The sequence below is a fragment of the Setaria italica genome, chromosome IX (assembly GCF_000263155.2).
Source record: "Setaria italica strain Yugu1 chromosome IX, Setaria_italica_v2.0, whole genome shotgun sequence".
NCBI classification, from domain to species: Eukaryota; Viridiplantae; Streptophyta; class Magnoliopsida; order Poales; family Poaceae; genus Setaria; species Setaria italica.
This window is the reverse complement of record NC_028458.1, coordinates 3,603,194-3,627,257: the sequence shown is the minus strand read 5'-3', so window position 1 is coordinate 3,627,257 and position 24,064 is coordinate 3,603,194. Positions and strand designations below refer to the sequence as shown.

Sequence of the window (24,064 nt, the reverse complement as noted above, 5' to 3'; positions counted from 1 at the left end):
GGATGCAGATGCCCATTGGCTCCCGGGCTCGGGCCGACGGCGACGCGCTTCGGACTTTGGCTTGGACAGCGGCGCGACCCGGTCGCCTTCCTTCTCCCAATCCTTTCCCTCCGCGATCGGCGAGAGGGAGGAAGAAACGGGGCTACAGGACAAAAAAAAAAAAAGACACGGGCGTCGTGCCCCCTCGCCGCCCCCCACTTCGCGCCCTCTTCCTCCTGCTGCTGTTTTCCATTTCCTCCCCGTGCCATGTCAAACTCACAGCGAGGCACAAGTACCCGCCCTCCGCCCAATCATTGCCCCTCCACCCATCGAACTGCGAGCCTCTGGTCCCCCGCCCGGCTCTTGTCCTTCTGCTGAGCTCCTGGATCTCCCCTTTTGTTCGCTTCTGTCCGTTCATACTTCCCCTCAGGTACTCCTCGATCTTTTACCCTTTCTCGCCCATCTATCCGAGAGATCACGCGTTTCCATGTGCAACCCCTGCCCTTTTGTTGCCCCCCTGCCCCTCTTCTGCGTTCTCACTCCTTCCCCAGAGCTACCTCGATCACGATCCCCCCAAAACTTGGTTAGTTAATCTGGTCCCAATCCCCTGTTGCTCTGGGCAATTTGGGTTCTTGCACTTGCGTTTGCTCTGCTCCTCTCTCTGACTGTTTCGTCCACCTGCCGCACAGGCCGGCCGGACGAGGTCCATCCATCGTCGCTTGCTGTTCCATTGAACAATTCTCCTCCTCCTTCTTCTTGCCGCCGCTTCGTCGCTATCCTTGACGCGTAGTAGCTGCTGCCGCTGGCCTTACCCAAAGGCGTCGGGTCTCTGCATTGCAAGTTCAAGTTCGGGACAGCTTCATCGCTCTTTGCCTCCCGTTGACTCCGATAACTCGGATTCGATCTCCGCTTTCCGTGGTTTCCCGCGGCTTTGCTGATCTGCTGCCCAAAAAAGGGGGCCATTTGCCCATTTCCTTATGTCGGAGGAGGAGGCGTGTATATCCACGACGTGACGTGATCTAAGCCAGCGCGGAGGAGTTGGGAGCTGTTCCTTGGATCCGATCCCGGCGAGGCGCCCGGTGAAGATTCGGCGGCGGTCGGCCCGCCCGCCGCGATGGGGAACACGTGCGTCGGCCCCAGCATCACCAAGAATGGCTTCTTCCAGTCCATGTCCACCGTGCTGTGGAAGGCGCCGCAGGACGGCGACGCGCTGCCCGCCGCCGCCAATGGCCCCGGCGGCGGCAGCCCGGGACGGTCGCCGCCGGCGGCGCTGCCGAAGCCGGCGTCCGACGTGCAGGTCGCGGTGCAGAGCAAGGCGCCTGAGCCCGTCAAGATGGCCACCTCCCAGTCGGAGCCGGCGCCCAAGCCCGCCCAGCAGCAGCAGGACGCCAAGCCGGGCGCCGCCGCCGCCGCTGCCGCTGCCGCCAAGCCCAGCTCCAACTCGTCCGGCGAGGCGCCCAGGCCGCGTCCCAAGGTTCCGCAGGTGAAGCGCGTGTCCAGCGCCGGGCTACTCGTCGGCTCCGTGCTCAAGCGCAAGACGGAGAACCTCAAGGACAAGTACAGCCTGGGGCGTCGGCTCGGGCAGGGCCAGTTCGGCACCACGTACCTCTGCGTGGAGCGGAGCACGGGGAAGGAGTTCGCGTGCAAGTCCATCCTCAAGCGGAAGCTCGTCACCGACGACGACGTCGAGGACGTGCGACGGGAGATCCAGATAATGTACCACCTCGCCGGGCACCCCAACGTGATCTCCATCCGTGGCGCCTACGAGGACGCTGTCGCCGTGCACCTCGTCATGGAGCTCTGCGCCGGCGGCGAGCTCTTCGACCGGATCGTGCAGAGGGGGCACTACACCGAGAGGAAGGCCGCCGAGCTCGCCAGGGTCATCGTCGGCGTCGTCGAGGTGTGCCACTCCATGGGCGTCATGCATCGGGATCTCAAGCCGGAGAACTTCCTCTTCGTTGACCAGAAGGAGGAGGCCGCCCTCAAGACTATTGACTTTGGTCTCTCCATTTTCTTCCGGCCTGGTGAGTTTCAGCGATCACATTTATCTAGGCGCATTCCACTCTGTGCACAGGATATTTGTTTGTCATTTAAACCTTTCATCAAACATTGCTACTATACGGACATGAATTGGCATTTTTGTATCTCGATTCTTTTTTTTTTCTTCAGCTTGATCCATGATTTAGTCATCTGCTCCCATACCATCAACATTTGATCAGCATTATGCAATGCAATGCTACTCATGAAAATCCGTTGTGTTGTGGTAATTGTTAATACATGTTCGAATTGCTTGGGATGTTTGATGAACATATTTAGGGCAGTTACAGAAATAATGACACCTGATATTCAATTTACCGATTTGGTTTCCAACAAAATTAGAATTCCGAATTTCAGCAGTCATTAGATGCTAATGTGGTTAGTGGTGGTACATTATGTTCTGGTTGCTTGAAGTACTAGTGAAAATCTGGTCCTTGTCATCAAAATTATTTGGAAGAATTTATATTGTGTCACCAACCGTTGAGACATACAGTTGCACATGGTTATCATCTGCAGTATGCATCCTATCCTTATGATATTAACTATTCTCTATTTTTCCTCTATACTTATATGTGGATCTTATTTCAGGTCAAATATTCACTGATGTTGTCGGTAGCCCTTACTACGTCGCACCAGAGGTCCTCAAGAAGAAATATGGTCCCGAGGCAGATGTTTGGAGTGCTGGTGTAATCATTTACATCTTGCTTTGTGGTGTGCCACCATTCTGGGCAGGTGCAATATTTGTTCACCTTTAGTTCCACGATCATCATTGCACAAAATTCCTGAATTTTTTCAATACTTTTGTCCAATCTCTTGGACTAATTAAGCCTTCCATTATTTTCGATCAGAGAACGAGCAAGGTATATTTGAAGAGGTTTTACATGGGAAACTTGATTTTGAGTCAGAGCCGTGGCCTAGCATCTCTGAAGGCGCCAAAGATCTTGTGAGACGGATGCTTATTAGAGACCCAAAGAAGAGATTGACTGCCCATGAAGTTCTACGTGAGTTTCTAATTTTGCATGATATGTTCATGCTTGCATTCCAGTTTTCTTCAGAAGTACAGACCATCAACAATGCATTTTTCACTTAACATTGTTGTTGCCATCTTCTTTTAGGGCATCCATGGGTCCAGGTTGGTGGTCTGGCTCCTGATAAGCCGTTGGATTCTGCTGTTCTATCCCGTATGAAACAATTCTCAGCCATGAATAAGCTGAAAAAGATGGCTCTTAGGGTAAGCATGTCATGAAATAATCTTTTTTGTTTTAAAGTTTAGCTATCATCAGCTTGCATCTGTACTCATGTACCGGTGAATAGCTGTTGGCCATTTGGCTGATACAAGATGCATTACAAAAACATGCGAGGAAAAACAAACAAGGAATGCAGTCCAAATGGTTGGATGCTATTCCTGACGAAGGATTCAGCCAAAACGCTTGTCCTGATATGTTTGTTCTCTCCAGGTCATTGCCGAGAACCTATCCGAGGACGAGATTGCCGGCCTGAAAGAAATGTTCAAAATGATAGACGCGGACAACAGCGGGCAAATCACCTTCGAAGAGCTGAAGGTCGGCTTGAAAAAGGTTGGCGCCAACCTCCAAGAGTCCGAGATCTACGCCCTGATGCAAGCAGTAAGTCGATGTATACGTCTTCGGTTTTCACCTGGGAATCAAAATTGCGAGTAGAACCTGCCGTGTCTGACAGATTTGGGCTGCTTTTTCTCTCTCCCCCTTTTCCAACAGGCGGACGTGGATAACAGCGGCACGATCGACTACGGCGAGTTCATAGCCGCGACGCTGCACCTGAACAAGGTGGAGCGGGAGGACCACCTGTTCGCGGCGTTCCAGTACTTCGACAAGGACGGCAGCGGGTACATCACCGCCGACGAGCTGCAGCTGGCCTGCGAGGAGTTCGGGCTGGGCGACGTCAAGCTCGAGGACATGATCGGGGAGGTCGACCAGGACAACGTCAGTGCCGTCTTCGTCTCGGTTTCAGAACACTCTGAATCACACGTAACTATATGTCTCTGAAAGTCATGACTGATGATCTATTTGGTGATTTTTGCTTGCAGGACGGGCGCATCGATTACAACGAGTTCGTGGCGATGATGCAGAAGCCCACGCTGGGGCTCCCCAAGAAGACCGGCGGCCTGCAGAACAGCTTCAGCATCGGCTTCAGGGAGGCGTTGAGGATGAGCTAGATACAATATAGCGCCTGTTTGTACGTGCTCCGGAGAGAGTTATACTGCCTGTAGATGGAGTGAGCGAGTACAGTTTCTGTAGAGACGGGTGATGGTAACAGATAACTGGTAAGGCGATTGGTTTCGTAGGACTGAATGAAAACGACTCGAGGATGAAGCGGCGACGGCTCGAGGTGTGTACGTAGGCAGACAGAGGCAGGCCACTCCTGAATCGGGTTCGATTGTTTTGGTTACGCGTGAAGTACAGACGGTTTTGTTTGATCCTGTATACACATGTGCCATCTCATCTGCCACATGACATTGGTGCTCCTGATTCCTGTCCGCCGAGCTCTGACGGATTCCTGTCGCCCACCCACCGCCCGCCGCTGCAAAGTCCGCAGCGCACCGCCCGATCGAGCGCGTCGTGGCCTGCCACCCCCTCCCGTTTTGGTTCCGTTGGGCCAAGTTTCCACGCCGCTGAAGCGCCGCTCATCTCGGCTGCGAGGAATCAGCCCGCTCGCCGCCGCGGTGCCGTGCGCCCTTTCCTTGCCAGCGGGTGCGGCCCACGCGCGCGGGGAGAATTCGTCGTGCAGGCTCCGTGGGCGCAGGCCCTCGTACTCTGGCGCGGCGCACACGGCACGGCAGCTTCACTCCACCGCGCGTCGGATGACGTGTGCGCCTCGTGCCTTCTGCCCGGGAAACCAGGGCAATCTGCTGCTGCCTGTTCCAATCCACCCAGGGCGAGCTACGCCGTGAACCAACCAGGCACGTGAACACGTTTTCACTCTCTGAATCTGGAGTCTGAAAGTCTGAACCCCTCAGCAGCAAAACGCAACACCCACTTGCACGATGGGTTCAGGTTTCAGGCGCCGTGACTCTGTCTGTCGCTTTGCTCCCCCAGTTGTGCTCCGCCCCAGCGATACTGTATTCCTGTCCCGGACACGGCACAGACCTGTGGTCCGTTCCGTCCATTAAACCCGGCCGGAATGCTACCGTTAGCGTCACCAACCTGGACCAGCCCACCCGGCTCTGACTCCCAGAAGGCCAGCACGGCTACAGGTTTCTGGAGAGATACAGTACCCCCTATTGTGCAGGGTGTAGGTGTGGTAGTTTCAGACTTTCAGTTTACAGCAAGATTGGCAGCCATGCGATGTGGTTACCTGCCAGTTACTTAGGAGTACTAACCTTTTCTCACTGTTAACCACTAGTACTAGCAAAGAGCAACCCCTGAGCTAGTTGTTTGCCACCCAAGACATCGATCATGGACGGAGTCAGGCGGGGACGCAAGGTCAATCGGCATTAGCTGTCACTTGTTTTGATACCAGCACTAGCCGCTCGCTTGATTGCTCCTGAGCTGGAGCATCTCTAGTTTATTGCACACCACATCCATCATGTTCGCTCCCCGGAAGATTCCTCCCACTGTCATGACTCTTGGAGGAGCAATGCAGGTACACCGACAGACAGATCACACAGCCTTGCAAATCTTACCAAAAAGGTTTATCACGACAAATAACATATTGGGAGATACAAATACTATATAAGAGAAAAAAGGAATCATAAGAATGATGTGTGTGTTCACCCCGAGATTCTCATTGTCAAAACGGGAGCAGAAGCAAAAGAATGACGAAAACAAAACGTTTTAATTTCCTTCCTATACACAGACGACGATCCTGGTCCTCCTTCATGTATGGACAATTTTTTTTTTCTGACTTTTTCTATTTTTTTTCCCCTCTTTCTCTGGACAGACACACCAACAACCACCGAGTTTACATCCCCACCTGATTCATTATTATTATCAATAAACAAAAAAAAAGAAAACAAATAATATTGTGGACGGCTCCCTCCAGCACCAGCCCATCATCGCCCATCGGTCATCACTTCGTTTCAGTTCGTTCGCCTTTCGGTATCATGGAGAGCTCAATCTTCGCAGCTCGCGAATCGCGATCGCTGACCGAAGAGGCCTGCCATTTGGCACGATGCTTCTAACAACTTGCCTGCAGGGTTTTGGTAGGGAACAAAGCGTAAGGCTAACTGCATGGTTAAGGTTAACAATTAACAAATAATGACACCGACGTGGTGCCGAACAGAAAGGTAGAAAGTAATAAGAATAAATGCTAGATTATGCTGTAACAGACAACCTGTCAAATCAGCAGGACGGCACCCGATGCCTAACTAATTAATTATGCGAAAGAAAAACTTGGAAATTCTATACATGTTCATTTTCTTTTTCTCATGGTTGAGGGACATGACACTACTGGCCAAAGGTAACTTGGATTCAAAGGCTACAACAGGAAACACTAAACACCATCTTTGGCAGGTGGAATAGATCATGAGGAAACAGGGTGGACATTACCCAAAAAAAACTATGGACCAAAGGCATCTGACTATGCAATCAGCATGGCAATGTTGCAGTCCTAGAATGCCATTTAGAAAGTGTGTCCCTTCCCAATTTCAACGGCCAGTTAGTAGCTGAGTGACCCAAAACTCTAAAGTTTTGGCCCCTGCACTTCGGGCACATTCCTGGAAGGCTTTGGTTTATTCCTGCTCCCACGCTTCCAGTATTGAGTAGCCTTAAAAATAAATGCTAACGAAGGCCTACAAGGGTTTAGTGGTTTGGATCGAACAGAGCTGTCTAATTGAGATATCATATGTATTGGTTCAAGGATATTCAAAATTTTTCCTGTAGCATGCAGGTTTCCTCTGGCCAGATTTTGATTTTGTTCATTTGTCAGTGTCTACGGTCTGAAAACTTCCAAATTCCAACCCTTTCCCATACAAAGGCACACAATTCGACCTTGCCCTCCCTCTAAGCATCAGTACCATTTCACCTAAACTATGACAACAAGGACGTGGCCAAGGCTTCACCATGAACCTTCCATGCTTTCGGGAAAGGCAAAATTGTTGCCCAAGCGCAATGGGTTAAAGAATAGCGTTGCTTGCAGTCCCAGGAACGGTATCAGCCATCAAAGAGATGCTGAAGACAACCTCCCACCAGCATATGCTCAACTATCCCTATTATTTCAGTCCACATCCATGTTTTCACGGTGCTAGAACGTTGGCATCTGTGACAGTAAAGCCTAAGGAGAATACAGTAATATTGGTCCATGGTAGAAAGTGGCCAAACGGGCACCGACAGGCCCATATGCCTTCCAACACGGCCATGGCAGTAGGACAGTAAGGAACCCTAATTGCTGCTTCTATTTTATGCCGACGCCTTCGTCTTTATTCTACTAACCAGTACTACTCATCACCCACCAACTGATAAATTAATCGCCGCCGGCTACGAGCCGAACACTCACCGGTACCCTCACCGGTAACATTCTTGCCATCAACTGATCAACTCGCATTGATCTTAACCAATTGCGAAATTAATCTATCAACCTCCCCAATCTAAGATGCAAATTTCGGTGCTATGATTGAAGCAAGGACAATGTGTTGGGTTACTTTTGAGCAATCTGTAATAGTGATATGAGTAGAACAGAAAGGACCAGGTCCAGATCTGAAGGTACTGACCTCGCCGGAGCTTGATCTTCTTTTTGGTGGTGATGACGGGAGGCTTCCTGTGAGGGTCGGCGGTCTGCGTCGCGTTCTTGTCGCCCGGTGGGAACAGCACGGCGTCAATGCCCTGCACCGAGATCCTACCGTCGGTGTAGATGTCCGGGTCGAAGAGGTAGGCGGAGCCCTCGCCCTGGCCGAACTTGACGGAGCCGTCGGCCTCCCGCGCGGTCACCTTGTGCGGCAGCCGGAGCGTGTCGTAGCGCACCTTGCCGAACCGCCGCACGGCGTTGTACATGGACTCCTCGGTCTGGTACTCGGGGACCATGTGGTAGTAGAGGATGTTCTCCGGCGAGCCAGGCTCGCTTAGCTGGTCCGTGGTGAGGCGCGCCATGGCCTCGTCGTTGGGGGCGAGGACGGTGAGCACGTAGCCCTCGGAGACGAGGCGGCCCATCTCGGTGGCGAGCGAGGTGAGGTTGACAAGGATGTCGGCGAGCTCGTTGTAGCCGCCGTATAGGAGCAGCGTCTGGATAAAGTCCTTGACCTGGCTGTGGCCGTCGAAGTGGTGCTTCCCGGAGCTGGGCCCAGGTGCCGGTGCCGGGGCGATGGCCGGGCCGGGCGCCATGGCGTCCCAGATCGGGAGCACGGGGGGCGCGCCGGGGGGCACCGGCGGCGCGGGCTTCTTGAGGCGGTGCGTCCTCGGGTCCACCTCGGGCGCGCCGGTGGGCAGCACGGCCGAGATCGCGGCGAGGCTGCGGCGGCGGTTGAAGTCTTCCTGCACGGAGCGGGGCACGAGGAGGCGCTCGATGCCGTGGATGACCCCGTCGGGGCGGAGCACCGCGTCCGGGCGCGTGACGGCGGCGCTGCCCACGCGCATGCCGGCTGCGAGCTCGACCTCCTCGCCGGAGAGCGTGGGGTGGGACGCGGCAGGCCAGGACTCGGAGGGGAGGCGCGCGGGGAGGACGTGGTAGAGCAGCAGCGCCTGCAGCGACTTGAGGTTGCGGGGCTCGAGGAGGAAGCGCTTGAACTCGGGGTCGAGGTCCCGCTCCAGCGCCTCGTTCCGCGGCGCGAAGATGGTGACGTTGTGCTTCCCCACGGCGTCCTCGAGCGTCTGCAGGAGCAGCGCCTTCTCCACCAGCTCCGCCAGCTCCGTGTAGTGCGAATCCAGCAGGGCCACCAGCACCGAGTTGGAGTTGACCCCGACGGCGCCGCCGCCGGAGCCGACAGCACCTCCGCCGGCGCCCGCGGCGGGCAATGTGGGTTCCTGCGGCGCTACGTCCTCGGCCGCCGCCCCCGCCAGGAGCAGGAGGAAGAAGAAAAGGGCGCCGCGCACCGGCGCGCCCATCGCTGCGCGCGACCGGCCTCTGCTCTGCTCCCCCCTGTAGATTGCTCTTGCTGCCGCCGCCGCCCGCCGCTGAGTTGCTGGATTCCCCTTGGGGGCTTGCGCTGCTTCTCTATGGACCTCAGGTCCTCTGCTAAGCTAGCTCGATTTGTTGGGTGGGGAAGAGGGCGAGAGGAGAGAGAAGTAAGCTAAATGGAGGTGGGTGGTGTGAGCCTTTCTTTTGGGTGTTTTTTTTTTCTCCCTCTCTACCTTTGTAGAGAGAGAAAGCAGAGTGAGGTGTGAGAGGGAGAGCTTGCTTATAAGTGAAGAGAGACGCGGTGTGGTGGGTGGGGGCAAGCGCGAGCAAGCGAGGCGCGCACAGACACAGGCTGGCGGGCGGGCCCGAGATGGAGGCCGCAGGGGGATGTGTCGGTCAGTCGTCGGTGTGCGGCGGGCGGCAGCGCACACAAGGTTCGCGTGTGCGTAAGCAGGAAAAAGGCGGGACGCAATGGTGAGCTCGGTCTGGGGCGCCACCGCGCCAGGGGCCACGGCCGCTGCCGATGCGGCTGCCAGGTGGCCGAGCCAGCAGCCAAGCGGCGGGCGAGCGCGGCAACGAAGGGGGCTCGGGTTTCCGCGGTCTTTTTAACCCCCCCGCGCGAGGATTTCGGACACTTTTCACGGTGCCCGCCGCGCGCTTTTTCAGCCCCTTGGCGTAGGCGGCTCGGCGGGGACTTACCGGCGTCACGGGTTCCGGTGTGAGCCAATGGGAATATGGCCGTATGACTACGGACATGCCCAGTCAGTTATGGCCGTATGACTACGGACATGCCCAGTCAGTTGGATCGCGATCGGCCTATGAGATTTTGGGCTGAAAAGCTGCCGTCAAAAGTTTGTCTTGCGACCTGTATTTACATGCTGATTTCATTCTGCAGGCGTAAACTGATAATGCTTCTCCAGGCAAAGTGGACTCGGTTTTGCTAGCCACTCCGACACTCCGTCCGTGCTAGTAGCGGGCCCAAAAGGAACTGACGAGGTGCTCGAGTGCGTCTCGTTTCCTCTCAAAGAAAAAACAATTGCGTTCCGGTAGGTGCAGGTGTGCCACCAGACCCGGATCAAGAAGCGACGAGCTTCTTTATCATGCTAGACTAAAGTATACTACTATGTGAGGTCAAACAAGACTTACAAGAGCTGGCCGCGTCATGTGCGTTCGCATTGTAATTAAGACGCACTAACTACTGATCTCCAACTCTAAGTGCCCTCGTTTACCAACATGTCAATGAGGAGCAATGCCGAAGCAATGTGCTGCTGTGCTGCTTTGTGTAGATGTGTCGTTACAAACCTACTACAATGCAATGCACACTTGCACAGGAACAATGGCCCTCTTCTCTACCGTGTCAGGTGTGGTGAGGAGTAATGGAAGATTTAGATGGATATCATATATGAGTAGTTGAATGTCCCTCGGAGAAAGACTACTCACCCACAGCTAGCTCTCCCTGATTAGACCAATGATCACTGATCCATGGTCTGCCATAAACTAAACTCGCTTGCGGTTTTTCAATGATATCGTCGATCGCCTGCCAAAGCATTTGCCTTCTGCCCCTGGATAAAATTAACAACAATACACCGTACGGCGTGTCGTGCGTAGATCGCCACGTTTTTCCGGCGTTGCATTGCACGGCATGTACAACCGCAACGCGGAATCATTAGCTCTACGGCGATGCGGAACATGGCTTGATGATGCGGCTTCGCTGGACGGTCGCCATCGCCGGAACGCCGGTACGGTGCCGCCCGAACGGCCGGCGATCAATTCAGTTCGCTGCGGCACCCAAAAGAAAAACGCGCAGGACAGCCCCGTACCGTCTCTCCTGATCTTTCTTTCACACGTCAAAAACGCGGCGCAAAATCATCACTTAATGACACTATTGCCTTTCGTTAAGGAGGTGTTACATGGACCAATTAGTGGCAGCAGCTTCTCCCTTTTTTCCTTTTTTTTTTCTTGTGTTTGTTCAATTATTGACTCTTGTTATAGGGAGAGGAGGAGGAGGGTAAAGTGAGATGTCTCTTTTCCGATGGTTTGGCCTGAGGCGTCGCCGGTCGCTTGACGTGGGTTACTCTCCACGCTAAGCTACCGCGCTCGACGGCTTGTTTCCAGCTTCCAACCAACAAATTCCAGCACCACGTGCTTTTCCGTCTCACAGTTACTAATGTGTTAGCGTCTGCCTGCCTTTTGGTTTCGCCCGGCCTGGTTTCTTTTTCTTTGCCCTTTTGTTTTTGTTTTTGTTTTGCACGACGGGAATGCGTGCGCCGAAGTTCCTGCTCCGGTCACGTTCGTACGGACTTTTACCAACGGCTGCAGGTAGCCCTGAAGTCTGAAGTCTGAACTGGTGCGCACGTAGTTACGCTGCATCCTTTGAAGCCAAGCCAAGTCGCCAAGTCTTGCGCTACTGCCAACCAGTAAGTGCTAGCGTACAGACTACAGAGGCAACCCACGGACTGGCCAGTGATCACCACCAAACGCACGCCAGGTTTCGGCCTCCGGATACGAGAAAAGCTAGGGAGCGGTGAAGCCCGGCCGGTCGGTCTCCAGCAAGCAGTGCCGCCCTGCCAGCCAGATGCGGCGCGGACTGGCGACCCAACCGGCGCGAGCAAGGCAATGGAACGAGAGGAAGACGCCGGGTCGTTTCGTTACGGATATAGGAGTTCTGTTGATCTCGCGGCACGGGGTCGCGTCCGTCACCGCGCCCCGAGATGACGGGGAAAGCGTCGGTGCCGGTGGGTTCGGGTTCCACGTCTGGGGCCGGGGCCTCGCCGATGGGGTAGGAGGGGAGGAGAGTACGCGAAGCGGGCGGCAGGTGCGACGGGAAGGGAGGAAACGAACCGCGCACCTCGTCCCCTCCCCGTGGCCATCAAGCTGCACGCTGATGCTTGTTGCCTGGCGCGCCTTGATCTGTTGTCTTTTGCCTAGACCGGCTGCTTTTGCTCTCTCTTTCCCCTCTTGACCGTCTGGCTTGTTCTTTCAGAGATCCCTCAGCACCTGGCATCTGTTGGTGTTGGCTCCGTACGCTTCAGAAGAAGCCATCGCTTGTCGCGCCTGCACGTGCGAGAGTTCAGTTCCTGCTCGTCTACCTGGAGGAATTGGGACGGGCTGGCCACGTGAAGGCCGCATTGATCTGATGCTGTTAAACCTTGATCCAGTGCGGGTTACAATTTTTTAACTCCTCGTCGATGACAAAACTTTCATTCCTCCCGCGTGTGCTGCCATGTGCTCTTCTATTTGTCTGACCAAACTGAAAAATGCAGACAGAGAATTTACCATGAGAAAGAGAAACGATCCCTTGGCACGGTATATTTGTATGGATATGAACAGGAACCGCGCCACCAACACTCATATTGTTACAGTTACAGACATCTCATTAGTTACATTCCTTGCAGATGTTAACGCAGGGGAAAACGTATAGAAGACTCGAGTGGAAGCACATGTGTTGTTCCTTCCCGTGACCTGGACGCAAGAGCTTCAGCGAACTTCTGAAGCAAGGACCAAACAGAGATCATGAAGCATCGCTGGATCCCAGGAGCTCTGAACAGATGCTGTTTTCCTTTGGACCTGAAGCAAGCCAAATTTGTAAGCAGTCAGTCTACATTGCCGAACACAATCAGAGTATCAGTGATACTGCCTAGTTGATTGGAGAATTAATAACTCGGTTTCATAAACGTGAAGGGCGATAGTATGCCATCTCAGAAACTTCAGACTGCTGATTTCTCAACTTTTTACTTGTACAACATGAACATGAGCACATACCTGTCTTTTGAGTTGTGTCAGTTATTCCAAGGACATTCCCTCAATGAGAACCAGATCCTGATGCAGAGGTAGCAGAAGGCCCTGTTCCGTCCCTTGTATCCATCCGTTCCATCATGCGAGAGACTGCAGCAATCCCTGCGTTGACCTCCCTCCTTACTTCAGAACTGATATCCGATATGGTGTTGCTCCGCGAAAACCACCTTTCCCTCCACCCACTTGCACTCTTGGTTATAGAATCCTTGTACCTGCCATTGTCAAGTAAGCGCACAGTAAGATGCACATGCCTCTGTTCCATTCATCAGGAGTTTTAATGGGTTTGGACAGTACTTCATTGAAGCTGACTGCAGACGAGATCTCAGTGTGTCAGAGAACGATGGTAAATCGGATGGTCCTGCTCTATCTTGATCAACAGGTGTAGATTGCATCCCAGCAATCCTGATCAATTGCACAAACAATTAGCATGAGCAAAGGTTCAGAGGAAAAGCGCACAAGCACAGTATCCTAGGATGTAGAAATTACCTCTCGTTACTATCAGCAGGAGTAGAACAATAGAGAGGTGGATTGATAGCACCCTCTAAACCACGAGTTGTGCGTTCCTGTTGAACAAGAGTACCTAAACGGTGACCAGAAAATACAGCAGGGGCTTGTTCATAATCCCCTTCTTGACCTGAGGTTGTGTGCTCATCTGTTGAAAGCACAAGAACTTGTGGGTGACTATTTGCTCCCGATCTGCTGTGGTGCCCATCTCTTCTATGATGCCGGTGTGACCTACGCACTGCAGCTGCAGCAGCCAGATGCTGGATAATGCGTTCTTCAAGTTCTGCATCATCTGCACCTACAGGAATCTAATAGTTGAAATGGTGATATTAGTAGAGGTACATCTGAGAAATATACATCCAGAGCAAAAGAAAAAGGCAATTACTGAAAAGATCCTCAAATGTGAATGAACAAGCATGCCATGCCACACCTCAAAATCTCCCAGCATCGGATGCCGAAAAAGAGCAGTACTATGTGAACGATTAGCTCGCATGTTCCTCTCTTGTTCAACAGCCTCCAGTAGCTCTTGACTGCAGTACTTCGAAAGAGTGTGAGAAATAGCACAAGATCAATCGCTCAGAAAACAGACATGATAGGGGATGCAATTTTCACCTCATAGGATCTTTCATGCTGATAGGCTGCCAACACATTGGACATTGGGAGCTTCTCTGGCACCTAGATTGTCACATGAATCAGAATACATTGAAAAACACGTGAAATGGAAACTGTAAGCACGGCAAACAGTAAAAGTAATTTCTGTGTATATTTATTGGAGACTGACTTGGGTCAATTCATCCAACTTACTCAGACAAAATGAAGCATGTACTAACATTATTTCTTGCATTCTAAATCAACAATATGATGTTATTTTCCGCATTACTCCAATATCGGAAACCACGCACTAAATTCAGTTCCCTGAATTTTCAAGGACAAAATAGCACAAACCCCAAGAATCAGTGACCATAACAAGCTGACACATGAATTGGAAACTGTAAGCATGGTGAACAATAAAACTAATTTCCTTGTGTATATTGATTGGAGACTGACTTGGGTCAATTCAATCAACCTTACTCAAGCAAAATAAAGCATGTATTAATATCATCTCTTGCAATCTAAATCGAGCATATGATGTTATTTTCTCCATTACTCCAATGTCAGAAACCACACTCTAATTTCAGTTCCCTGAATTTTCAAGGACAGTATAGCCCAAACCCCAAGAATCAGTGACGATAACAAGCCATATAAGTTCAAGTGGCTACTGGCTAGGCGGTAGCTTCATGAGCTCACCATAAACGAATCTTCAGGCTAAAAGCTTCTCCAAAAAAAAAAAGGTTCTGGGATGGATGACACAAACTCAATAAACAACTCTCGAACTACAGAAAGACTTTCAACAGGATATCTCAGTCAACTAATGAAAATCGCTGCAACAATACAACATCCAGAAAAAAAAAATGGCTGAAATATTGCATGGTTGTGAATCATATATTCTGCAATGTGTTACTGTAACTCCATGCTAAAGCAAGACAGGCATGTTCAGAAGGATTAATAAGAATTCCCAACTTGTGTAGACAAGTTGAACACAATTGTATAAATGAGAACCTACAAAACACATGATCCGACTGAAACCCATTTGGTAGACTAGTAGTTACTCTTCTCATTTAGCACATCGATTTGGGAGCAAGTAACAACTCAAATAACATTAGCTTATGACCATGAAACAGGAAATATCTGCAATTCTTTTAAACTAAATTTCTAAAGCAAGCACCAGATCATCACAGTCAAATTGCATAATGAAAGCATTACTGAGGTTATTAGGCAAGCACCATTTTACTTCATAAACTTCACAGCTAAATAAAAGTTATTTAGTTTGGTCTTTGGTGTTAACTAAGGCCATAAGGATGAAGCACATAACACGGGGAGTAATGTCATAATTTATGCCACAGAACGCCACATGCCAACATGTTGCTGTGCAAACTGATCAAGAGAATCAGAATGTGCTATTATAAGCTAGACTAGTATCACCCTGGCCACACATGGGTCAACAAGCATAACTTCATAAGGTTTGTAGTAACTTGCAAGCAGAAACGGACAAAGACGTTTTGGGAACTTGGAACTTTAGCATAGGACCGTAACTAGCAGGAGGAAGAAAAGGGTAACATATTAGAAACAATTACCATTCAAGAATACACTGGAGATGGTAGTCATGCTTGCAATTCGTCACCTGCAAAGAAGACATCAGTACCAACAAAACACGAAACAGCACGCGCATCGATCACAAACAACCAAAGCTCAATTTTAGCAGACCGTGGAGGGGTTGCTGTCGCAGAAGGCGTCGAGGCAGATGCTGCAGGCGTCGTCGCAGGCGTCCTGCACGCCGCCTTCCACGAACGCCGCCGCCGAGGATAGCTTGCTCTCCATCTTCGCCTTCTCGTCCATCCCCGCCGCGAGGGACCAAACAGACTTTGATCACCTCTGATCAGAAAAATCCCTGCACCCGCGTGTTTTTGGTGAAATTCGTGTGGCTAAGGCAAACCAAGAACCATGGATGGAAAAGAACATCATTCAGAATCTCCCATTTCACGCGAGAAAACTGGCGGAATCGAGGCAATCCAACCAAAACTGCACCCAGGGCCAAAAACAATCCAAGAAAACCGGGGGAAACGGAAGGGACGGACGGGGGATTCGGGAGGGTACCTGGCCCCGTTTTCTCACGGGAACGGCACCGAACGCCACGAAAACGATAGAGTTCCTAGTGGAATGAATCGTCCCACTCCGTTGTCGCCGAAGACGAGCTGGCAACGTCGCCCTCGCGCCTGCGCCGGGGTGGTGGTGGTGGTGGGGCGATGGCGAGAGGAGACGAGACGGAGACGGGGGGAATTAAACGCTTTCCTCCGCCCCCGCTCCCTTCTCCTCCCCTCGCACGCCAATGACAGGTGGGGGCGGACGAACGGTGGGCCAGCCTTATGTAGTGATGTTATTGCTGGGGTTTGCTAAAATTGAGAGGCGTGCGCACGGGTTTCCCACCGGAGTGCGGGCCCGCTTTTATATTGAACAGACGGGGCCACCACCTGGGACCGTAAGGCACGTCTTCTGTGTGATTGGTGGAGCACTACTTGGGGCAAATTATTGTGAGACCGTATGAAGCACGTCCAGCATCCACCGTGCATGTCTCTACCGGGTCATGCGACCGTCCGATGCCAGGATCAGTTGGCAACAGGTGTGCTTTGTATATTGTTATTAATACAATTTTTTGTGCCACAAAGCAACGAAGGGTCCATAGCTCAGTGGTAGAGCAATTGACTGCAGATCAATAGGTCACCGGTTCGAACCCGGTTGGGCCCTTAGTAGATGATGTTTTTGGAATATTATTTTTTTGTTTTAAATTTGGTTTTAAATCCACGACGGTTGCATTTCATCTCTCGTTTTTTTTTAACGAACGAACGAGCACAAGGAGGTGCTTGTTGACAGCGTGACTTGATTAGAGAGCACTCCACTCTAAATTTTTGAGCTTTACTCCACCAACTCTACCACATCGTAGCTCCACTCCACCAACTCAAAAAAAAAATACCAGAGTTGTCCACATATTTAGCAAAATGCACAGATCCAGCTCTGGAAACAGAAAGTCTTGCTGTGTAAAGTCCATTATACCCATATGAATGGGTCCCGCTTGTCAGTCTCCTTTAGTTCTCCCCTCCCCTTCTTCTCCTTTGCTAGTAGGGAAACGAAGGCCAGGAGTAGTCGTGCAACTAGTCCATTGAACTCTACTTCCTGGGTGTCAAGGCGGCACGGCGGGTATGAGCGGGCGGCGTGGTGGGCACGGCCGGCCGCAGTGGAAGGTAGGTGCGGCGCGGGGGACAAGGGCGGGCGGTGCGGCGAGCAGGGGCGGGCGACGAGCAGGGGCGGTGCGGTGGGCACAGCCGGCCGCAGTGGAAGGCAGGGGCGGCGCGACGGGCAGGGTGGGAGGGGGCGACAGGAGGATTCTTTTTATTTCGTCAAACGGTAAGTTGTGTAACGAGTGGCAATGGTGGGTAAATCCACGAGGAAGTCTGAGAAGGGGGTTTTTGGAGCACCTCGAGGTACTCCACAAAAAATGTGGATCTACCCCCCTGCTCCACCTGTTTCCTAGAGCCGGAGTTACTGGAGCTCGACGCGTTTGGCTGCGAAATTTTTGGAGTTGGTGAAGTGGAGCAATTTTCCGTGGAGTGGAGTGCTCCCAAACAGGCCCTAAGTTTCTCGTTTTTTGTTTTGACTTGTTTGGAGAGTTTCTCTCGTCATTTTTTTTTGACTTGATTAGAGAGTAAGTTTCACAAGCACAAAAAGAAACGGAGAATATATAACCCCAAGGTAGGAAACAAATGCTGCTTCAACAATAATTCATCAGGTTTCCGTAACAAAGGAGATTCAAATACAGTAGAATTGTTTCATTGGTCAGACTCCTACAGTACAATCTTATATTCTTACAGGCACTAAGAACTATACCACTATCCAATATGAATGAACAAAAATGAAACATTAGTCTGGAATGCAGATGCAGGAGGGTTGACACTCTTCCCGCCGTTGATCAGAATGGACAGATAAAGGGACAGAGAAAAGGACCTCACCTACTCTCATATCATGCTTACTTACAGTGCAGATACATGGTGGACTGAAGAAAGTTTGGTTGCCACTACATGTAACTAGAAAGGAGGGAAATCAAAAGATGCCATGTAGAGCATCAGGACCCTATTGTTAATTTTGAGGCTGATGCAGAAACTCCTAGGTTGCTTCAGCGACCAGAAACTTTGATGGTGGCACCATGGAACCTTGGAGATCAGAACGCCTGCATGCGACAAGCCTTTGGAGCTATTCTGTTGCGGGGTCAATTTTTCAGAGTCACTGAATGGTAGTTTGCTATGATGAGAGACATCTGCTACTGTAAAAAGGAAATACAAACAGTAAACAGAACAAACTTAAGAGCAATAATCCATCAAATACCCTAGTGAAGCAACAGTATCCATAGAAAAACAAATATCATGGTGTAAGTCAAGGAAACTGAAAATTATATTCTTTTGAATTGAAGGCACGTCTAATATTGCCAATCAGTAGGAAGGGGAAACTATGGAAAACAAACATCTATTACCTCCTTTACCGAAGCTTCAGTGCTTCCCCAAGACCAAAATTCGCATTACTTTGATGCCCCTTTCTCCCAAGTGGATTATCTCCCTTTTGCATCATTGCAACAAACTCATTGTAGTCAATCCTTCCATCCTGTAAAAAGGGATGGATAAATAAGACGAATTATAGTTACCAATTTGAACAAGAAAAGCGAAATTACTCTGCTTACATTGTCCTGATCAATGTCCCCAATAATATCCTCAAGTCGTGTATCCCCTATACCAAACTCCTCACATGCCTTTTGGAGCTCATCTTGAGTTATGTAACCACTGCCATCTTTGTCAAAGTATGAGAAAGCCGCAAAGAGCTTATCCTCCTTTTCAACTTTGTTTATATGCAAAGTTGCAGCAATAAACTCTCCATAATCAATTGTGCCACTGTTATCGATGTCCGCCTGATATTTTCATGAAACGTGCTTCAACTGAGTTGTAGTCCATAAATTGGAATGATGGTCAGAGAATTAAATTATCACTACTATTTTAGTAAATTTCCCAAAAATAAATCGCATACTTGATAACACAGTTAAGCATTCGCAATAATGTGGTCTTTTATTTCCTCTCCAAAACACGGCACATAATTGAAGCTTATTTGAAGTTCAAAACCATGCAAGGTCAGAAAAAAAATGAATTTATTCTTAACATTCTTCCTGGCTAACATTATGAAAATGAGATTTAGTGACACCAAAGTGGTCTGCAGACTAAATTCTATCCAAAAAGTTGTATAGACAGGCAACATATATGTTGTGATCATCTTGGAATACTTACTGCTTCCATTAGAGCATTGATTTCCGAGTCCATCAAAGTAGCACCAACTCTGTGCAAGCCAGTTTTTAGTTCCTCTAATGTGATATGACCACTGTTGTCAGTGTCAAGCATTTTGAACATTTCTTTTAATCCAGCAATTTCTTCCTCAGATAAACTCTCAGCAATAACCTACAAACATAGAGCAAAGAAGACAATACATGAACAGCCCTGATATAATGCACAACTAAACCATTTGTATTAGTACTCACCCTAAGGGCCATTTTCTTTAGTTTGTTCATTGCAGAAAATTGTTTCAACCGACTTAGAACAGCAGAATCAAGAGGCTTGTCAGGAGCAACTCCATCAACACAAACCCAAGGGTGACCTAGGAAAACCCAGGTCAGTAATTATATCTGATTTGGTTGAGATGAGGCTAAAGAAACTAGGAAGGAATTGTTTATTAAATTTTAGTTATGCGCCCATACTACTCACATAGGGCTTCATGGGCAGTTAATCTCTTCTTTGGATCGCGGATAAGCATTTTCCTGACCAAATCCTTTGCACTCTCTGATATGCTAGGCCAGGGCTCTGACGAAAAGTCCAGGTCACCTTTCAAAACTTGTTCGAATATCCCTTGTTCACTTTCTGCCCCAAAGACCAATAGAAAAAACAAATTAATGCCAACTGTCAATGTCACACACAAAATTGCAATGCAACACTTCACCAAAAAGGCTACATATAACCTCACCATCCCAGAATGGAGGGACTCCACTCAAAAGGATATAGATTATGACACCAGCACTCCATACATCAACTTCGCGGCCATAGTGTTTTAGCAGAACCTCAGGTGCAACATAATATGGGCTTCCAACAACATCCGTAAACATTTCACCTGCACAAAAAATTATATTTGCCCAAATGGCATAAGAACGCATTGGATTACATGGTAAAAATATCACAATAACATTCCTTGGACAAATCATCTTTCCTTAAAAAAGGAAATAATCCACTGCATATAAATATATGTGTTACAGTATAAACCCGGTGTTAAAACTCCTGGTGTAGATCAATGCGGAAACGGATCTTATTCTAAGCCATGAATGTGAGATTGACTGGTATTGAAGACGAAACCACAAGCAAACCTCAGGAACTTCATAAATTCTGGGGCGATGCTCGTTTGCAAATCATAGTCATATTTACAGAGGTTGAGCCAAACTACTTGTTGAATATTTATAGTTCAGCAGCATAAGTTATCTCAATTTGTTGATTGGTGGAAATGATGAAACCATGGCCCTGCGGTACTAAATACTCAATCTGAATTTTGTTGTCACCATATGGTGGCCTGCTACGAGTGCTATCCCCACGTATGAATTCCCCATTATTCTGCAACAACCGTATGGCACAATGGCACCTAATTTTGCTAACTCACTATTAATTCCACTTACAGAGGCTCACATTACTACAAGAACATCATGATTAGATAAAACGGCATTGCTAAGTCCATGAAGGCCATAAATACCTGGCTTGAAGAAGATGGAGAGGCCAAAATCGATGGTCTTGAGGGGCGAGTCCTCCTTCTGGTTGACAAACAAGAAATTCTCTGGCTTAAGATCCCTGTGCATCACGCCGAGCGAGTGGCACGCCTCGACGACGCCGACGATCACCCTGGTGAGCTGCGCGGCGGCCTTCTCGGAGTAATGCCCCCTCTGGATGATCCTGTCGAAGAGTTCGCCACCGGCGCAGAGTTCCATGACGAGCTGCACGGCGACGGCGTCCTCGTAGGCGCCGACGATGGAGACGACGTTGGCGTGGCCCGCGAGGTGGTGCATGATCTGGATCTCGCGGCGCACGTCCTCGACATCCTCCTCCGTGAGCAGCTTCCGCTTGGCGATGGACTTGCAGGCGAATTCCCGGCCGGTGGCCTTCTCGACGCAGAGGTAGGTGGTGCCGAACTGCCCCTGCCCTAGCTTCTTCCCGATGGTGTAGAGGTCCTTGAGCCGGGCCGTGTTGACGTCGCGCTTGAGGACGGAGTCCGCGAGGAGGCCCGCGCTCTGGACGCGCTTGACCTTGGGCACGGGTTTCTTCGCCGGAGGGTTGTCCTGCGGCTGCGTCTGGGCAGCGGCGGCAGGCGGTGGCTGGTCGGAGGATCGGGATGAGTGGTGGGAAGAATGCTCCGAATCCGGGATGGTGACGGGCTCGGGCGCCTTGTCGGAGGCTGGGGAGGAGGGCGGCGGTAGGGCTGGGGCAGGATTGGGGTCGCCGCGGGGCCGCCACAGGGTGACGTTGGCCAGGAAGCCGTTGCGGCCGGCGGCGCTGGGGCCGACGCAGGTGTTGCCCATCGCCGCGGGGACGCTACGCGGACGGCGGCGGCGGTGGCATTGGACGCGGGGGACGGCGAGGAGGCGGTTGCCGGTTGGGTGGTTCAGGTTGGATCGATCGGGGAAGCGGGCGGAAGGGGAGGAACCGAGGAATGAAACGGAGCCGATGTGGGTCCCATGCGAAGGTTCGTGGATGACGTGTGGGTCCGCTGCGTATGGGACCGGTTGTCAGTGGCGGATTCGTGATCCGGCGTTTGGAGGCTAGTGACACCGCGGGATGCGGATCGGGGTCTTCCCGCCAAATCGGATGGCTAATCGCCGTTTTCTCCCATCAGTTCCAGGCCGTATTTGGGAATTGGACGGGCCGTTTCCCTGGCTTAATAATCTCACCGCTGCGCGAATTCATCAAAATTACTCGGCCGTTGGGTTATGCCAGAACTGGATTTGGTTTGGTACTCCATAATTCGTTGTGGTAGAATTCAATCCTGCCAAACAAATGTGGTGGATGTGCAAGCAAGAAAAAATTCCCAAATTTTCCATGCCAACTGTACTTCGTTTTCATTAAAAAGTTTTCAATTAACCAACTATCTTCATCACAACATGGGATTTACAAATCAGAATAATGAAGAGGATTGAATCTACTGCCAAGCATTTGCTCATTCAGTGAGGAAGCGCTTCTAAATGGTACTCAACATGACCTGGTTCGTTTAAAAGGATCAAAGATGAAGCTCGGGCATGGTGTATTGCAGGTGCGAAGCACCTCGCTGAATTATCACCCCACCTGTAATTGTTTTCAGCTTGAGGGCATTGCTGTGCTTGGGGTGGGAGGCTCCTATGTGTTTTTCATTTCTTTTTCTTGACCTCGGTACCTCTCCTATAGTATCTCTACAGCTAAAAAAACCAAAACCGAGATCAAAACATCGTACCAAAACCGAGATCAAAACGACGTCACATGTCCTCCGCTCCTTCGTCCCGCGCTACAACCATTCGTCCCGCGCTACAACCAATCAGCACCCTCCGATCTTGTTTTTCACCCATCCGCTTCCCTCCGTCCTATCCGGCATCCGCTCCCCTCCCCGCCATCCACGCAGACCCGATCCCCCACTCTCGCTGCCCCCCGCCGCATCCCCACCAGCCCCGCCCCCTGCAGCCTCCCCTTCTCCACCCAAACCCTAACCGGGGTCCTCCTCCCCCATCCACATCGTCAGGGGTGAAACCGGAGGGAGCTCCCGCTGCCGTAGATAGATGCCGGAGCTCTGGTGCCAGCCCCAACCGTCCGCTGCCGCAGCTGCCCTAGTCGTACCCCGCGCCGGACCAAGACGCGCCCAATTTGCATTTGGGCGGCGGTGCATATGCTACACGTGAAATAGGGCGGCAGCGCATCTGGAGATGAATCGGCCGGCCGGCGGCGGCGACCGTCGCTAGAGGTTGCTGCTCCATCAGGTCGGCTCATCCTCGACATGGCGGGTCGGCGGCTGCTACTGCTGCTTCTGCTCATCCCTTGTTCGAGGCCTTCACCGATGGGCCAACGGGCAGCGCGTGGCGGCCGCGGGCGGGCAGCAGGCAACGGCGGTCACGTGGGCAGGCGGGCAGCGACCAACGGTGGCCGTGGGTGAGCAGCGGTGGCCAGCGTGCAGCGGACAGCGGGGGCCGGCATGCAGCGGACAGCAGGGGCCGACGTGCAGTGGTCGGCGGGCGTGGGGGCCGTGAGGATCGGCGTGCAGCGGTGTCCAGCGGGAAGCTCTATTGGAATATTTGGGCTAGACCCATTTATTTCATTTAATCTCAAGGCCTACGATTAATGCTAGGTGGTTGTTGGCGCTAGAAATCGGTCCAGCGGCCGACACACGACCCGGGAGAATCTGCTTAGCTCCTGTTCGGGTGAATGCCCTGGTGCGGTTCGCGCGGCGTGCCAGCCAATCTGACCTGTTGATTGGCAAGGAAGAACACGTGTCAAATTCGGTAACTACGATCGGCTAAGTTTCCGATCGAGAGGACAAATCGGCAGATCAGCCGATTTACTGTAGTAAAGTAACCGGCTACGAGAGAGCGCGATCCTTATAGCCTTGTAGACAGAAAAATACTAAAACAATCGGTACAAAGCTTATGAAAATAACACTAGGAAAAGATCTAATCGGCAACGAACGGATCTAACAACAGAAGGTAATAAAAGCCGATACTACCGATTCCTAGCGGGATAACTGGTGATAAAAGCTAGAAAAACAGGTAAAAAACCTATGAATCTAGTTGATATCGATAACTGGTGAATAAATCTAAACGAAACGACAGCGATACGCCGGAAGTTAAAGCTTAGACGTTACTCGATAAGCGGAACTTACAGAATCGGCCGGAGATCAAGATGATGCAGCCCTGCCAACCCGCACGAACTCGTGAGAAGAAAAAACGATGGCGAAGTCGCCTGCTTGAAAGTAGTATGAAGAATAAAGTAACTTGTTGTATTGATTGATTGTTGTCTTACAGATTTACAAAGGTAGCTATTTATAGCCC

At 51.0% G+C, this 24,064-nt stretch overlaps 4 protein-coding genes and 1 non-coding gene across 5 annotated transcripts; 2 read left to right on the top strand and 3 right to left on the bottom strand.

Moving 5' to 3' along the window:
* Positions 1–150: 150 nt before the first annotated feature.
* LOC111255836 (calcium-dependent protein kinase 10) lies at positions 151–4,482 on the top strand. The gene is made up of 7 exons (XM_022823257.1): positions 151–2,003; positions 2,605–2,748; positions 2,865–3,017; positions 3,132–3,247; positions 3,474–3,641; positions 3,753–3,977; positions 4,082–4,482. Exons 1-7 carry the CDS (start codon positions 1,094–1,096, stop codon positions 4,208–4,210), a joined length of 1,845 nt encoding a protein of 614 aa, XP_022678992.1. The 5' UTR covers positions 151–1,093; the 3' UTR covers positions 4,211–4,482.
* A 1,191-nt stretch (positions 4,483–5,673) lies between these two features.
* Positions 5,674–9,303, bottom strand: LOC101759980 (fasciclin-like arabinogalactan protein 16). The gene is made up of 2 exons (XM_004981441.3): positions 7,703–9,303; positions 5,674–6,183 (listed from the first exon to the last, which is right to left on the bottom strand). The coding sequence occupies exons 1-2, from the start codon at positions 9,027–9,029 to the stop codon at positions 6,107–6,109; spliced, it is 1,404 nt and encodes a 467-aa protein (XP_004981498.1). The 5' UTR covers positions 9,030–9,303; the 3' UTR covers positions 5,674–6,106.
* Positions 9,304–12,313: 3,010 nt separating this feature from the next.
* Positions 12,314–16,029, bottom strand: LOC101758899 (E3 ubiquitin-protein ligase RHF2A). The gene is given in 10 exon segments (XM_022823475.1): positions 12,314–12,609; positions 12,805–13,027; positions 13,029–13,049; positions 13,127–13,130; positions 13,177–13,239; positions 13,324–13,649; positions 13,772–13,871; positions 13,954–14,016; positions 15,516–15,562; positions 15,646–16,029. Coding segments are annotated over 9 exon segments (939 nt in total). The 5' UTR covers positions 15,778–16,029; the 3' UTR covers positions 12,314–12,609; positions 12,805–12,844.
* A 582-nt stretch (positions 16,030–16,611) lies between these two features.
* On the top strand, positions 16,612–16,683 carry TRNAC-GCA. The gene has a single exon. It is a non-coding gene; the product is annotated as a tRNA-Cys (tRNA).
* A 1,047-nt stretch (positions 16,684–17,730) lies between these two features.
* LOC101758489 (calcium-dependent protein kinase 11) lies at positions 17,731–22,176 on the bottom strand. Its single transcript, XM_004981437.3, has 8 exons — positions 20,758–22,176; positions 19,987–20,130; positions 19,731–19,883; positions 19,508–19,623; positions 19,260–19,427; positions 18,665–18,889; positions 18,461–18,588; positions 17,731–18,253 (listed from the first exon to the last, which is right to left on the bottom strand). Exons 1-7 carry the CDS (start codon positions 21,575–21,577, stop codon positions 18,466–18,468), a joined length of 1,749 nt encoding a protein of 582 aa, XP_004981494.1. The 5' UTR covers positions 21,578–22,176; the 3' UTR covers positions 17,731–18,253; positions 18,461–18,465.
* Between the last annotated feature and the right edge of the window lie 1,888 nt (positions 22,177–24,064).